The following is a 16,568-nucleotide window of genomic DNA, read 5'->3' as shown; positions in this document are numbered from 1 at the left end:
ATTAGTATTTTTTTAGTTGTTTCCAAAGACAATAAGAAATCTAAATTCTGTTCATCTGAGAGAATCAAACAAATGCAGTTTCATGTATCAGATCATTTAATTTGCATACAATGTTCAGAATTTCAGGTGATACCAGTAGTTTCCTTCTTCTAATGAGTTCCTCCATGTCAATCAAGTCAATCAGAACACCTTCAAAAAGAAAGTTATTCATAATACAGAAACTACACTGAACTCTTAACATTTTATTTTAATTTTCCACTAAAATGCAACACATAATGCACATTAAATGGTCAACACAGGCAACTTTAATTCAAACATCAACCCTGACTGATTTTTAGTCTCAGTTTAGAAAGGCTGGGTTTGGGCCGCGTCATGTTGAGTAGCAGTGTCAGCTCATATCAATATTTATGGCATTAAAACTGAAGGATCCACTGACTGATTCAGCTGAACACACTTCATGTTGTATATGATCAACGATGTTAAAAAGTCTGCATCACGGGCAAATGACCAACCTGACTTGGTTCCCTCAGAATCTGCAGCCGGTTATCAAAATTTCAGCAGCTCAGAAAATATTGACTGAAAAACCTGTTTGATAGCACACGAGTGAGGTTGTTCAACAGACAGGTCTCATCTTCTTACTGGTCTGAATTACTCATTAAAGATATTCTCCAATCAGTGGAAAACCTGTTAAATCAGAGAGCACAGCCTCCATAAAGTCCATGTCCGGCACATACAGCGGTATGCAGACGTCCAGAATAATGTGAATAGTTCAGTCAGGATTTCTGAACGGGATGAAGTTAAAGATGAAACATTGTTTTCAACATTTTAAGCAAGATTATTGCATTGCTTTTGTTTTAGAGTAAAAAAAAACACCTCAAAATCCACAAGGCCAGTGCAGAAGGTTTTGCCATGGCCCTCACCGTCCCCTTACCTATACATAGACGAACATCTGTAATAGACTTAAAAAGAGCAGTGCAGGCAGGAATGCCCAAGATTCTCACAAAACTAGAAGCCTTTTGCAGGAAGAACGGGTGAAAATCCCCCAAATAACAACTGAAAGGCAACAAAAAGTGTGTACAAGTTGTAATATTTGCCAAAGGGGGAGTAACTAAGCACTGACCATGCAGGGTGCCGTTTACCACACGCCCTTTTTCCTTTTTTGTTACTCTGAAACTGTAACAGATGCAAATCTTGCTTATTGAATAAATGTGTCATCTTTAACTCTCTTCTACTCACTTAACAATTCACAGTCACAGAAACCTTGACCAAACTTTTGCATGCCACTGTAACTCACCAGAGCTGATTCAAGGGATATCTAACTTCCCCTGTCAGCCAAGATAAACATGTTATCAGCATGCCATCACGTGTTCCAAGCACGTTTTATCAAATACTATTCTTTGGACTTCTTCTTTTTCTTCTTCTTTGGAGGAAGTGTCTTCTCCTTTGTATTGTCCTCTATCGTAGGTTTGTCCTTTTTAATCTTTTTCTTTTTCTGCTTTATGGCCGTTTCTTCCTCTGCAACTTCTGCTTCGTCCAACAGAGCCGCAGATTTTTTCTTCTTGGTTTTTGTAGCACAGTCCTGGACCAGCTCTGATTGGCTGGATTCTGTAATGTCACTCTTCCGTTCCTCAGCGGAATCGCTGTGGTGTCTGGAGGATTTCTTCTTCTTCTTCCTCACTTTTGTGACAGCATGCAGCTCTGCAGCAGGTGAGGGCGCTCCCTCTTCATCCTGCTCTGCGTCGTTTTTCTTCCTTTTACGTTTCCTCTTTGTTTTGTCAGAATGGTCTGCTTCGCCGTTTTCTACACAGATCAAATCACTCTCAGTGGAAACTGCATCATTTGTTTCCTCAGTGTCCTCTCTGGCTTTCTTTTTCTTCTTTTTAGGTATAACATCTGTTTCAGGTCTTTCAGACACTTCATCACCATTAAGCGCAGTAATGCTCCCAGTGGATCTCTTCTTTTTCATCTTTTTTCTCTGAGAAGCCTCCTCCTGCCTCTCAGCTCTCTGGTCAGCTGACTGGGAGGTTGGTGGAGTCGGGGTAACACAGACTGCAGAAACCTTTGCTGGTTGGCTCTTCTTGCCATACTTAGCCATAAACTCAGCCTCCTGCTGCTCCAGCCTGGCTAGCTTGGCGCTCATGGTCAAGCCGTGCCGGGCTCCTCTGGAGAAATACAACAGAAGTTCATCAGAAATACTGATGGGACTTATCAGCCATTAAAAATTCTGCTTACTGGTCCAATTCTTAATCAATGCTCTTATTGATTCCTGGTCAAGTTTAGTCAAGCTAGCTGTATCTTAAGAGCTAGCTATAGCAACAGTCTGTCATTATCTAAATAGATGAAATGAGAGAATATTTGTACAGCATTTATTTTCATGTAGTTTTTCTTAATTAAAAATGTTTACAGACGTGCTGCTCGGTTGGGATGTAGTGGCACTCGTGCACAGAGAGTAGAAAAAATGCCATTCCTTGAATTAAATTAGAAATTAAATTAAGAAACTAAATTAGGTTCTTTTTTCCTAAATCTACTTATTCTGAAATATTATGAGCCTTCATTCGTTTTTGATTTTTACTAAAAAGTGCTTTTTTTAAGCAACCTTATCCATTCAAACGGTAATCAGAACTGAGGTATTGTAAAACTCTATGAATTAACTTACTTGTGAGCTGTGCGTCCTCCACAAGCCTTCATGAGATCAGCATCAGAAAGCCTGTCGAGTATCAATGAATAACTTTATTGCACTGATTAAATCAGAGTTATAAGTTGCTTCTGCAGATTAATCACAGCAGATAATAACTTCAGATTGTGATTAAAAGATCATGATTAAGAAATTCAACAACAGTGATACATCAGGAACAAGGTGGGAGACCAGTTTAAGTGCTGTAGTTGCACTCCTGATTACAGTGATAGAATATTATGCAGCTTTTGAGAAGAGCTAACCATAAATCTGAACAAAGGTTGCATCAGATCAAGTTCTTACTTGATGGTGCTGGACAGATCCAATTTCTGGTCCTCCTCCTCCTCCTCCTCCTCCTCCTCTGAGCTACTGCTGTCGTCTGAGTTGGCAGACTTTGGCTCTGGTTGCTCCTGACCTGACAGCAGTGTGGCTGACTGAGAGAGAAGCATGGAGATAAAAACAAAAACAGTGACAGTCACTGTCGGTTCAGACTGCAATCTCTCATATTTAAAAATACAAGACATGTTCAGAAATTTGCTGCTGCAGGTTCTCAAATGAATGAATGCTGTTCAGCACGTTTGCAGCAGTTTATCTGGAGCGTTAAAGGACAAGTCTGGTGTTCTACTTTGTTTCCTTACTGTCAACAAACCCTTTAAGACTAAAACCAGCACTGAACTGATCCCAAGAATTCTCTGTGAGGCCTAATCTTGGTATTGCTTATTCCTTTGTGCCATAGAGCTTCGCTTCACTGATGTTTATTCAGTAAATAAGAAACAATTAAACTACCTTGACAAAGCATCCATACAGTTTGGCTTTGGCCAGCGTGGCTTTCCGTGGCTTTTTATTGGAAATCATCCCATCCTCTTCATCCTCCCCCGCCGTCTTCTTCAAATGAATTCCGTTCTGGATCACACAGAAAGCCAGAAAACACTTGACCGTCTGTCAAACACGAAACCAGCTGATTTCGCTCATTAACAAGAGAGGAGGATCTAATCAGTGTAATCAGCTGCTCAAGTGTTGTTGCTGGAAAAACAATCAGGCTTTAGTTCAAAGTGAGTTAGTTTAAGGATCTGAACGTAGCTTTCATGTTTGTACGCTGCAATGAGCCTCCAAGCTGCTCCTCAATACAGCAGCATTCACCAGTGGAGGAGCTGAATCCGTTTTCAGTCATGAATCAGCGGTGACATTTGCAAATATTTGACAAATGAATGAGCTGAATATCAAGTGATTATGTCTTCATTCTGATCATCATCCAGCTCCCACAAAATAAATAAATGAAGTGTCCAGTCTCCTGATGCTCAGGTGAAACAATATTATACTTAAAGTTCTTGAAGAATGTATATAAATGTAAATACTTAAGTGCACTCAAGTAGTCCTTGAGTACCACTTGAGTGTACTTGAAGTGTAAACAGTTGCTAAATTACTGAAGCACGCCAGTGAAAATCAGGATTCATAAGCATTTAAAGCATACTTGTGGTAGAATTGTATTATATCACCAATGTGTCTTTTAGTATTGCAAAGTTAGGATATTAATTTTTAATACCTTGAAATTGAATGTCTATTTACACTTTTTAAAAGTATGTGTCAAACATACTTTAAATTAAGTACAAAAATCAAAAGTGTGCTTGTTATGACTCTTCTATACTTAAATTATAATTCTAATACACTAAAGTATACTACTGTTTGACCTCTGTGTTTTGCTGACTGTCTGTTCAGCTTTGTGAACTTACCTGATCAGATTCTACCTGCAGGCTGGAAGAGGCCTTATTGAAAACATGATCCCACCAGTGGAAGGTGAACTGCTCGCCTTCCTTATGGCCAACCTGGTAGAGAGGAGCCACATGTTGGCTGCTTGATTATGGCAAAAATTATTATCATGATTATTTTGGTCAATACTGAGATCTTGTTTATGTATATACAATTGACTTTGGAAACATCACGCGTTCACTGAACTTTAAAAAATGTTTTAACAGTGGATTTCCTTGAACTTTAAATATAATTTAACTGAAAAGCATAAAAAAGAAGCGCCTCATAATAATAATAATAATAATAATAATAATAATAATAATAATAATAATGCTGCCACCTCTACCAATAACAAATATGCAGACTTATTCAATATATGATGTGTATCATAAGTCATTTTTGTTTGGTATTTAAATGTGAGAGAGTTGCTGAAATGAAAAGATTCTCTTGTCCTTTTTGGCTGCTCCAAGCACCGGTACCATAATCGCACAGACAGATTAAATTATTATTAAATTTGATTAACTGCCGAAAATGAAGCCAAACGTCACTCACCCCTCCTTTGTCGCATTTCACTTTGACCTTGATAGCTTCTGATATGCCATTCTCAGCTCGCCCCAGACCTTTACCTGAGGACACAGCAGACTTAATAAGAAACCTGCATCTGAGTCTGACACACTGCAGCAGTTGAATTGGACACAAGAGTTCAGAGCATCTTACCGCGTTCCCAGCCGTGACGCAGGAGTTGCTGCTCTGCAAACTTCAAGCCACGACTTTTCTCCTGTACAACTTCTGCCATCTGTTAAGGACAGTGTGCAGATAATTAGGAAAAACAAATGAATGCAGAAACTCACAAATTCAAGTCATTTGGTTTTTCTACTTCTTGTGCAAAACACACAATATCTTTAAATGTGCGATACCCAAAACAAGCATTTTGGCAGGAAACTGAGCCTTTGTATCTGAAATGAAGCCTTACTGGTAAAATAGACTGTAGCTGGTAAAGCAAGTTCAGCACTGACTGAGTAAAATTTTGTTTTTAGCTAACTGGTCACATGTTTAAGACAAACATCACACAACATCTGTGAGGAAGACACTAATGTGTCAGAAGTGGTTCACAAGGCAGAAAGACTGGGAACTGCTAGAACATCAGTGCTTTACAAACATTTTGGATTTCACAAAATTATGAGAGGAAAGAATATACATACATATATATATATATATATATATACATATATATATATATATATATATATATATATATACATATATATATATATATATATATATATATATATATATAAAAAGAGAGAGACCGAGACAGAGAGAGTGAGTGTCAAGTTTTTATTTTTTTTTATTTTGCATATTGAATTTCTCTATTCTCCAAGCGATTAACTGATTTATTTGCATTACTAACAGTCATGCTTACCTTTACATCCCCGGACCACTAACGTTATATCCCAAACATATATCACTGCGGCTACTTGAGTATTTTGACTTTAAGTGTAATATTGAAGTGTGTGGGGAGTGAGTTTTCAACAGCTGTTAAACAGTTTGTGATTATGTCAAACTTTCTTTAAGGTGCCATTAAAAACAAACAAAAAGGTCAGTTCAAAGGTTTATTGGCACTTTTTCTGACATAGCATCCGGCAAAGCATTTCTTGTGGATATACCACACATTAATTTTCTCATAGTCGTATCAGACCCGATGTGCACCTCCAGTCTGCCTTCTCTAGCAGTGACAGAACTGAGTCGATGCTAACAGCTAACATAAAAGCATACAGTTGAACGTCTCATAACATCAATTCGCCAGTGTTAGCCGCCTGTCGTCAGCTAACGTTTGACACACAACGCTAACACAGCAGGAATGACAACTCAACATACCTCTCGACGTTTTGTTTCGCTAAAACTGCATAATTAAGACCTCCAGACAATCGGGGAAATGCTGCAACCGGTAATAGCCATGCGGTGTCACATGAAAGCTGACATGACACCGGAAACACGTCACTACGTCTACCGCCTTCTTTTTCTTCTTCTTCTCCGCGTCATTTTGCAGCAGGGCAGACGCGTCCAATCAGAGCACTGTAGAAAAACAGGAGAAAAACAACGGTAATCTATTATTTAAAATCTATTTTTAAGTCCCCTTTATGTACCTGTATACTTTAGCTTTCCCACCCTTGCACAGTAACAGTACAGGTCTACGGATGGACTATTTGCATAAAGTAATTTAAAGATAGATAGATAGATACTTTATTTATCTCCAAGGAGAAATTTGCAAATGCATTGGTGGAAGAAGTAAGAAGTAAAAGTAGCAATATCATTCTGTAAAAATAAGTATTACAAGTAAAAATGTTAAAGTATTCGGCAGAAAAATTTCTTAAAGTATCAAAAGTAACAGTACTCAGTGGGCAGCAGACCGGCCCCTGTCATGCCACCATATGACACAATATTATATTAATTAATATTGATTATTATTACTATGACAATACTATAAATTAAAAATTGTACTTTGTACAGTTCGGTGCATAATTTTGGAAACATTTTCCCTGAATTCATCCAAATATTTCTGGTATCTTTGGAAATGTTCGAATTTCCACTTGAACTTATAATACAGATATGCAGGTTTGAAAAGTGTTTGTTTGCATAGCATGTGTTTTATTGACCTTAGCCATAAAACACCAGTATGTCAGTAGATGGCAGTATTTCACACTGGAAAAATAAAATATAATCAAGTCATCCTCCTGAGCATCCCAGATGCCAACATGTAAAGCTATTTACATCAACAGCATGAGTTCCCAAAACACATCAAATGATCCATATGCAGAAATTAGCATTAATAAGGGGAGCTGTTCTGGTTTAGACCTGCGTGTAGAAATAAAACTGATCAAACAGCTGCAAACTCTGATCATTCCAACTCAGATGGATGCATTATTCAGCAAATAGCTTGCAGGATTCAGGATTTGCCTTGATGAGATTCCAGGTTAAAGGCCAGTTCACGACTTCAGATATTATCATGCCTAAATGAAAACAGGTTCAGGCTCTGTGCCTCCCAAACAATGAGAGAAAAAAATGCATGAACACCACTGTGCTTTAAATGTCTCCTAAACATCCAAGAAAGCCAATTTCTTTTAATGTTTTCCACTGTTTAGTCTGTCAGCAATTTCCAGGGTGAAGAAAGCCAGACTTAGATGTTAGGAGTGACGTTTATTTGGGTGTAATAGAAGGTTACATCCTGAATTGTTAAATGAATATCTTTTCTGAGCTTGTGAGGACAACTAAAAGCAACCCTAAAAGGATGGCACCCCCCCTCTGTGTACTGGGACTGCTGGTCAGCTCCTATGTGGCCTACAGGAAACAATTTTATTTACCTCTGCTCTTGGTTTCCGTGCAGTGAGGATGTTTGCTCCACCAGGCCTCCATCCATGAGTTGTTTATTTGTGTCAGCACTCAGCAGGGGGGCGGGGGGCATCCGTCCTGAACAGGCTGGTTATCATGGCTGGCCTTGTGTTTGGGAGGAAGCCCTCCGACTGCAAAGGCTGACAGTTATCCCAGAGGAGGTTATTATACAGCTGTCAATAAAGTATGTGTGTGAGAGGAAAAGTGTGAGAGAGACAGAAAGAGAAAGAGTTTTTATGGTTTGGGCTCGACAAATTAATTGCAATTAAGGTAAATCTTAGCATACAAATATATTTAAGACTTTCAACATTGTTGAGGAGTTTGGACAGAAAGGTCATTTCCTCTTCCACCATGGAAGTCCAGGTCCAGAAAGAAACACACATCCCAATAAAAGGTGTGGAAGAACTAGACTGGGCCCTGACCTCAACCCCATCCAGCACCCTTGGGCTGAACTGGAACGCCGACTGTGAGCCAGGCCTTGTTGCCCAACATCAGTGCTGGACCTCACTGATGCTCTTGTGGTTGAATCTCTGCAGCCAGGTTCTGAAATGTGGTAGAAAGCCTTCCCAGAGGAGTGACGGCTGGTACAGCAGCAGATTAAAACCCATGGTGCAAATATCGGTATACAGAAGTAGTTACATCTAAATCTTGTGATGTGTTATAAATTTCCTCTTGAAATTAATAAGGAAAAGCAGAAAAGCACCAATAATATATTTTGAATATTTTGGCTAGACTTAGATAGATAGATAGATAGATAGATAGATAGATAGATAGATAGATAGATAGATGGAGATACTTTATTTATCCCAAGCTGGGAAATTGCAGTGCAGCAGCAGCATTACACACAGTGAAACTTCAGTGACATTTGGTAAAGAATCTGTTCATCTTCTGAAAACATTGTAAAGAGCCACCATCAGGTTACATTTTCACCTTGACAAATGCTTTGGTCCATTAAGGTTATTTCAACAACTAACACCTTGATCTCCATTGAAGGAATGGTTTGACATCTTGGAAAATAATACTAATTGCTCTCTTTCTGAGAGTTAGATGAGGAGATCGACACGTTTCTTATGGTTTTTCTTCAGTATAAGTCTATAGGCGGCAGAGACTCCAGGAAGTCACTGCCCCCATCCAAAAAATAGTCCGGCATGCAACCCCTCATAAAACCACAAATAGTTGTTTTTTTATGTTTTAAGCAAACAAGACAAATTGTGGTAATTAGTGAGCTTTATAGGTGCTGGTATGCAGATTTTTTTTTTCCATAGAAATGATCCAGGCTAGCTGTTTCCCCCTGTTTACAGTCTTTGTGCTAAGCTAAGCTAACCAGCTGTGGCTTCATATTTAATGGACAGATATACATGAAAATGGAATCAGTCTTCGTCAAGAAAGCAAATAAGCATATTTTCCAAAATGCCAAACTGTTTCTTTAAATGTTAAATAATACTATTTTTGGTAGCAGTCTGCTTTTTGTAGTAGTGGCACAATTGGATCATCATTTGCACTTGTACATGAGAAATATCAAAATCTAATGGACAGAAAATTGCTTCTAATCTGCATCATAATCAGCATGTTGCATGGTGCGTTTCAATGAATCAGTGATGGGTTAAAAGCAGAGATTAATTTCCCAGTTTGGGATTAGTAAAGTAAATTAAATAAATAAATCTATCTATCAATCTATCGATCTGCATAGATGTTAAATTAACCATGTTTTTCCACCTGCAAGATCATCATCCCTCTGTTTTCCACCACTTATTGTCCCACTGGACCAATTTATCCCCTCAGAAATCCCTAAACACACACACACACACACACACACACACACACACACACACACACACACACACACACACTTATACATCAAGGTCTGACGGCCTGCAGAAGACAAAAAACAACAGCTCTCTTTTTCCTCCTTGACCTTCCTAAACCTCCTGTCTGCCCCATCCCTCCTCTCCTCCCTGCCCCATCCCTCCTCTCCTCTCTCCCTCTCTCCTCCTCCAGCAGTCTCCCCGCTGTCACACTTTTTCCAGCTCCTTTGGCTCCACTTGAGGACCCTCCCCCGCTGGATGCGACTGCTCGCTCCCTCTGCCTCTTCACACTCTTCTCGGTGTTTACACCGCTTGAAGATTTTCCTAAGTGTGTGAGCCCTGGAAACAAACACCTTTTTTCCTTCTCGGTTTCGTCTTTGGGAAGTCTAACTTCAATATCACTGAGCGACAAATAACCGGGGAGTTCTTGGCCGGCGAGGTGAGTAAAAGCTCAATGAATACAGATTAGAAAGCGGTTTGTCACGGAGCTTTTTATTCGAAAGCCAAAGACACTTATGATGATGCATGTTGCTGGTTAATAGACTCTGCACGTACGTTTGAAAGTGTGTGTGCTGCCGCGTGTGTGGGAAGGTGCTGTTATGGAAAACAGTGCAGACCCCAGAATGGAGAAAGACGCAACTGAGACCACTGCGAAAATCCCAGAAACTTTCCCTTTGGGGACTCACAGCGCGACTGTACTCACCTATTATGAGTTTGTACTTATTTTTTTTTAATGAATGTTATGAAAGATTTTGCACATTTGAGCAGTTTCTTCTGAAATTAGCATCCATCTAAAGGCTGGGCTCTATAGGAAAACTAATTCTTTTATATAAGTAATTTTAATAGATGGTTGCATGGTTGTGAACAGTGGAACAGATCCTCTGATCCTTTAATTAAGTAAAAGTAGACGTACAAGAAATCTGCTCCATTAGTAGTAAAAGTCCTGCATTTAAAATTCTACTGAAGAGCAGTGGTAGAAAGTGACTGTAAGTCCATTTATACAAGAACTGTAAGTACAGCTTTACCCCATTATTTCCACTTAATGCCACTTTATACATCTGCTGCACTACAATTCAGAGTGAAACGTCTGGTCAAACTACCCAACAACATAAACAAAACAGTTCAGATGAGCTCTTTACAAATGCATTAGTGCATCAGCAATAGTAATTTAATAATTTAATATATAGTATTACATCACACACAGGGGCCATTTTTCTGATTTATGAGTACGTTTGATTCGTAAAGGACATTTTATTAACATTACTTTTACTTAAGCAACAGTAATACAGTGTTTTTGTATCGCAGTATTGCTACTTTTACTTGAGTAAAGGATCTGGATATTATCTCCACCCCTGCTTAAACAAAAGTGCAAAAGTATCAGCAGCAAAATGTACATCAAGTACTCATTATGCAGAGTGGCCCCTTTCTAATGTTCTTTAATGTTGTTTTCTTATTACTGATCCCTTAATACTACACAGACAGCATTCAAATGTTGCACTACTTTATAGATGGTTTGGCAGTTTGATGTGTAGCAATCTGTCATATTTCATAAGAGAATCACATGTATCATATGTAAAATCTCAATTTCCAAAGTAAACAGTAAGTCCAGCTGTTAAATAAATGCTGGAAAACACATGTATTTCAAAATAAGGTTGACTAAATGTACTTTGTTACTGATGCATGTCACATTTTGGTGTTTTGCTGCTTTATTGATCATGAAGGGACCTCCACTTTTAACAATAAAACCACCTCTCTGTTCATCAACAAGTGGACAGAGTCTTTTAGTTCTGCAAACAAAGACGTAGCACGGACTCTTTATCAGCAAGTGAATTGTTCAAGTGAAGCATTGTGTCACCACTTCATGCACTTGCTGCATTTTTCCCGCCTGACTGGGCTTTTTGGCATCTCTGGCTTTGCTTTGAAAACGTCTCCAGCTACTATCAAGAGAGTGTGACTCAGAAAAGCTGCGCTCCTCATTGCAGAGGAAGTCGCTGGGAGTAGGTCTGCTGTTTCCTCAGCGCTCTCCTCCTCCTCCTCCTCCGCCTCCGCCTCTGTTGTGTTTGATTTTCATTAAGTGGTTCAGACTCTATCCAAGTTCAGGATTTGTCTCTTGATCTTCGTTTGGGTCACAGAGGAGCAGTGACTCAAGCCAGTGAAACGTGGCGGCGAGGTGGCTGCAGGCCATACAACTGTGTGACATCCTGCGTGTGATGGCGTGACTCAACTTTCACATCCTGTCAGTGAAGTTAATCAGGTGAAGCAGATGTGAGCGGCTCCAGTGGGTTGTTGATGCTTTCATGCATGTTTTGTGTGTGAGGATGTAATGGTCCGCTGATAAAAGGGGATATGATTAACAAAAGATGGATCCTCATTTTGACTGACTGTTTTCTTGGGTGCAGGAGAAGATCTGCAGAGCTTGGTTAAAAAGACATTTTACAGACCAAATTTAAGACATCGACAGGATCTTCATACTTGTTGACAAACTGACACTTTTATAGTCTCGATACTCTGTGCGTTTATAGCTCTGAGATGATTAACTGCTGTACATCGAGGCGTGCTGCTTTGGAAACAAACTCCTCATTTCTTTTCCTCACTGGAACTGTAAAATCACCCTGTAAATTCAGCTTTTTTGCACTTATTGACTGTGACTTGTGAATGACGGCTTTTTGATTAAGGAGACCCTGGCACCATTCAAAGCATAAAAAAAAAAACATCTGTGAGGAAGGCAAGATGTGATTAACTATCAGAGCAAATCTCAGCCACCTGGTTTGGACGCCTGACCTCACATCTGCTCTGGCAACCAAAAATCGCCAGGAAGTGTCTCTGACTGCAGACTGAACTTTCCTTTGTCCTTATCCAAGTATTCCTGAAAGCTCTGTGCCATTTTTATATGTGCCGTTATTTACATATATTGGTCTCATGAATTGCAAGTAAGACAACTGTGCCTCCCTGAAACCATCTTTGTTTGTCTTCTGTGTCCTCATATGAGATCCTCATTAGTGGAAAATAGCATCTCGCCCTTGAAAACGTGTCTGACCTGCTCCTGTTTCGACTATCAGCGGCATAATGGTGACCCATTTTTTTTTTTTTGTCTGGTGGAGCAACAAACCCGTCTGACAGCTGGAGATCCGGCTGACTTACCATCTGTTTGTCCAGGAGAGGACCCGGGCTCAGGCGAGCTACTGGATATGTTTTGGTTGGAGATGACACTGGCCAGAGACACTAAGAGATGAGGTAGAAGTAGAAAAAGTGAGGTATGAGGCGCTCGTGTTAATTTGATCCCCCAGTGCCTGGATGTTTTTAGATTTATTGTAGCACCACACAGGGTGCCCAGAGTGTCTGTATGTTGTCTCTGTGCAAGCCACAATTTTTCTTGACAAGTTTATACCCGATGGCCACACACCATTCGTCTGTTATTTTAGCGAGATCACAGCCTGAGGTCTTTGTTTGTGGTGTCCTTTGAAGCCAGAGTGAAACATCTCAGTACACCTATTGATCTGATGGATTGTCATGAAATGTACAGATAGTCATGGTCCCCAGGGGATGAAACAGACTGAGACTAGTGATCCTTTGATTTTTCAAGTAGCATCATAGGGCGAAGGTTTCACTTAACCAATGCAATATCTCAACGTCTACAAGACGGTTTGGCACAAAATCAGTTACAGCCATTCATGGTCCCCAGAGGATGAAGCCTACAGCCTTTCAAGAATCTCTGACTTTTCCTCTTGCACCACCATGAGGTTGACATGTGAGGTTTTGAGTGAAATGTCTCGACAACTAGTGGATGCTTTGGAATAAAATTTGGTACATACTGTTGAGTCATGCCCCCTCAGCAGGAATTGTGCATGAGCATTTACCACTGCAGTCACAATTAATCATGGTTCAACTTTCCCCATCTCTACATACACCACAAGACTCTATCGGAGTCATCTGATGTATGCTACACCTCTTCACCTGCAGCAAAAACAAAAATACTTGGAGCAAGATCGGCTGCAAAGTTTGATTATCAGCAAAATAATGCTGTACTGCCTCTGTTGTAATGCTAACCATTTCCTCTATTTAAAGCTACAGCCCACTCTATTTAGCTGCATGATGAGATTATGGTAGGAGAACAGCAGCAGCCTGTAGTTTCTGGTTTAGTTGGAGGTAGCTGGAAGCTGCAGAGGTGGCCGTTTGCTTTGTTTTAGTTTAGTGACTTTTGGTGATATGTAGTCCTTGCTGTGGCGTTTCTGCATTAACTTGTCAATCTTGCAGTTGGTATTGGTGTAAAGTGTTGCATAATGCTCCTGGAACTTCTGTTTATTCACTTTTTATACATCAGTGAGAAAGTTTTCCTTGTGAAAGTTAAGTAGATGTAAAAAAATGACCTTTGTCTACTCCCAGAGCGTCTATTTGTGATGCTAAAATAGTTGTGATGAAAAAGACAAAGAGCAGAGGGAATTCAAAAAAAGGTGACATGGGTTGAATATTCCTACCACAGGCTTATATAAGTCTTTCAACCCCATGTGCTCTGCAGCCGTGCAAGTAATTTGGAGCAGATTCGAGTGTAGCCCTCCAACTCGGGGGTTTTGGTCGCTCTGCTCTGCTCTGGCTGTGGAACATGTACAGTTTCATTGGGCTCTGGCTCAAATAACCAATCATAAAAAGCAAAGGTCGGGGGGTTTGGGGCTGGAACAGAAGGAGGGGCCAGCAGCGGCTTGATGAAGTGACCACAGACTACTTGTACTGTGGTGAGGGTCTTTCCTGAAGTTGCTTGTGCTGGTGGTTGGTGGGTGGAGCAGCAGTGGAGACATTGTTCATTAAGATTTCAGGCTCTTTGACTGGTGTCTATGGCTTGCTGTGGTGTCTATGCTGGATGACTGGAACCAAGTGAAACCTGAGACGTAGAATTAGGGGAAATACAGCACCAAATTCAAGGCCCAGAGGGCTTCTCGCTTCTTTATTTCCATCTCCGTGATGAAAATGGGGTGATGTTTATGTTTTTGCTCATTTTTAATACTTGCCCAAGTGAAATCAGTCATGAAGATTGAGTGCAAAATGTTTATTTTGTCAGTAATGAGATGAAATATCATGAGTTTACCATACGCGATGTGAGTTTTGCATGTGAAAAACAAATGGCCTTTGTGTCATGCTTGGCACCACATGGACATGAACTGCTAGAACTCTTGATGTTTTTCTTGAGCACAGACCCAGATCCACTCCACCAGCTGCGTTAAGCTATGACTCTCGGAGTCGTCCATCTTGCATTTTATGAGAGGACTTATTTTCTTTTTTTTCGCGTTTTATTTTCCAGGCCACTTCTGAAAGACAAACCTAGGCTCAGGAAAGACAGGATGACAGATCATCACTAGTTGTCAGTATCCCCATTACTCAATACAACACAAGCTCAGATTGGAAAAAAGGATTCTTTTGAAAACTGGACACAGAAGCCAAGAAGGGGTTTGCTGTTAGAATAAAAAGGGGGGAGTAGTAGAGGCAGTGTGGGTCCGATGGCATCACTAAAGGACTTTTCCTTTTACGCGCCTGATCTTATTTCCGACTCACTTGTGTTTACATGTCAGAGGAAGAGAACGTTGAGATGCAGACCTGGATGTACATGCAAGATGTTTCCTATCTGCTTCCTATTGTTTGTCCCAGTTTTGGTTCCTCTGGCGCTCTGCAAAGATGAGTGAAGACAGAGGAGAGGACCTGAGGGACTGCGGGGACAGGGTTTGATTTCTCTGAAAAAGTTTTTTTTCTTTTGCTCTGTAGGAGAAAGCTGATGAAATTATTAGTTGGAGACAGATGATAATGAACTGGGGAGTTGTAGTCAATTAAAAAGTAACGAGAAAAGCATGTCATCTTCAAAGACATCGTCAATAAAGTGCTGACAAGATAATCAGTGGTAACTTTTGCTTTTGCAATGTGTTAACAAGAAAATAGCTTACTTGCTAATTAAATGGTAAATAGTTGAAACCAATTTGCAGCAGTTATTGAAAAGCACGGAGAAGCCTCACCACGATAAAAAATATTCAACCCTGACTCACAGAAGGCCTGCTGTGTTTCCTGCTGCTTCTGTTTGCCTCTGGGCATCCAGAAAAAGAAAAGTGCTAACAGTTTCCCCTCCACTCAGTTTCCTTGAGTTGGAACATCATACCCAAACAAGATGACAGGCCCCTCGACCCATTTCTCTGTTTGCCCTCCCACAGCGTTGCCCAGGATGTCCTGTCTGTGTGGTGACTTGTATCTGGCTCTCGTCTCCTCTTTGCCCCCCCGTTTTCCTGTTGTGCCGCACAGAAATGCAGGTGTCATACCAAAAAGCCCCCAGAGGCTGACGTGTTGCGCAACACGGACGTCCACGCCAGGGTTTTCAATTAACTTGAGCACATTCTGCAGAGCCTTCTTTCATCTTGCTTTAGCCACGAGGCGGTCCAACAAAGTGAATTAATGGCACCACCTGCGGGGTTTGAATCTGTTTCAGTCTAGTGACACTGCTGGGAAAAGCATGGGGAAGGAGACTAAGTAAGGGAACATCTCTGAGGGTTCACCTTCGGGGTAGCACACGTGGCCGAAGTTTTTGAGTGAAGAAAATAAGGCTTTAACTTCCAGATGGTTGCAGAGTGAGGCCCATCTGGAGAGAGGGAGCGAGAAGGAGCTTTTGGGGCTATGTGTAAAAAAAAAAAAGAAAGAAAGAAAAGAAAAGCTCTAAAATGATCACTTTAATAAGTTGCAGGTTTCCACCTCGTCCTCTAGAAAGGCAGCACACCATGTGCCAGAGGTAGGCCTGTAAATCAATGGGGTTTAACTTTTAGGAATTTACTGGCCCAGGCTGGACTTCCTGGAAATAGAGATAGAGAAGGAAAGCCAAAAGAGATAATAACTGATAACTATTCTGGTGAACTCTACCTGCCTTGGTGGCGCACTGCTGCTGCTGCTGCTTGTGTTAATATTTTCCAAGCTTTCCCTGGTTATCA

The 16,568-nt window shown here is 40.5% G+C and overlaps 2 protein-coding genes across 2 annotated transcripts in view; one reads left to right on the top strand and one right to left on the bottom strand.

The window, feature by feature from the left end:
* Positions 1 to 80: 80 nt before the first annotated feature.
* Positions 81 to 6,401, bottom strand: gpatch4 (G patch domain containing 4). Its single transcript, XM_041942903.1, has 8 exons — positions 6,299 to 6,401; positions 5,138 to 5,216; positions 4,973 to 5,046; positions 4,405 to 4,497; positions 3,461 to 3,577; positions 2,978 to 3,108; positions 2,657 to 2,707; positions 81 to 2,162 (listed from the first exon to the last, which is right to left on the bottom strand). The coding sequence occupies exons 2-8, from the start codon at positions 5,214 to 5,216 to the stop codon at positions 1,391 to 1,393; spliced, it is 1,317 nt and encodes a 438-aa protein (XP_041798837.1). The 5' UTR covers positions 6,299 to 6,401; the 3' UTR covers positions 81 to 1,390.
* Positions 6,402 to 9,867: 3,466 nt separating this feature from the next.
* Positions 9,868 to 16,568, top strand: part of pear1 (platelet endothelial aggregation receptor 1) — a 49,154-nt gene continuing 42,453 nt past the window's right edge. Inside the window, exon 1 of the mRNA XM_041943446.1 lies at positions 9,868 to 10,054. The gene's annotated coding sequence lies outside the window, so the exon portion shown is untranslated. The remainder of the gene's footprint in view (positions 10,055 to 16,568) is intronic.

Source organism: Chelmon rostratus, chromosome 8, assembly GCF_017976325.1.
Source record: "Chelmon rostratus isolate fCheRos1 chromosome 8, fCheRos1.pri, whole genome shotgun sequence".
Lineage (NCBI taxonomy): Eukaryota > Metazoa > Chordata > Actinopteri > Chaetodontiformes > Chaetodontidae > Chelmon > Chelmon rostratus.
Note: the sequence above shows the minus strand (reverse complement) of the source record. Positions and strands in the feature narration are given on the sequence as shown.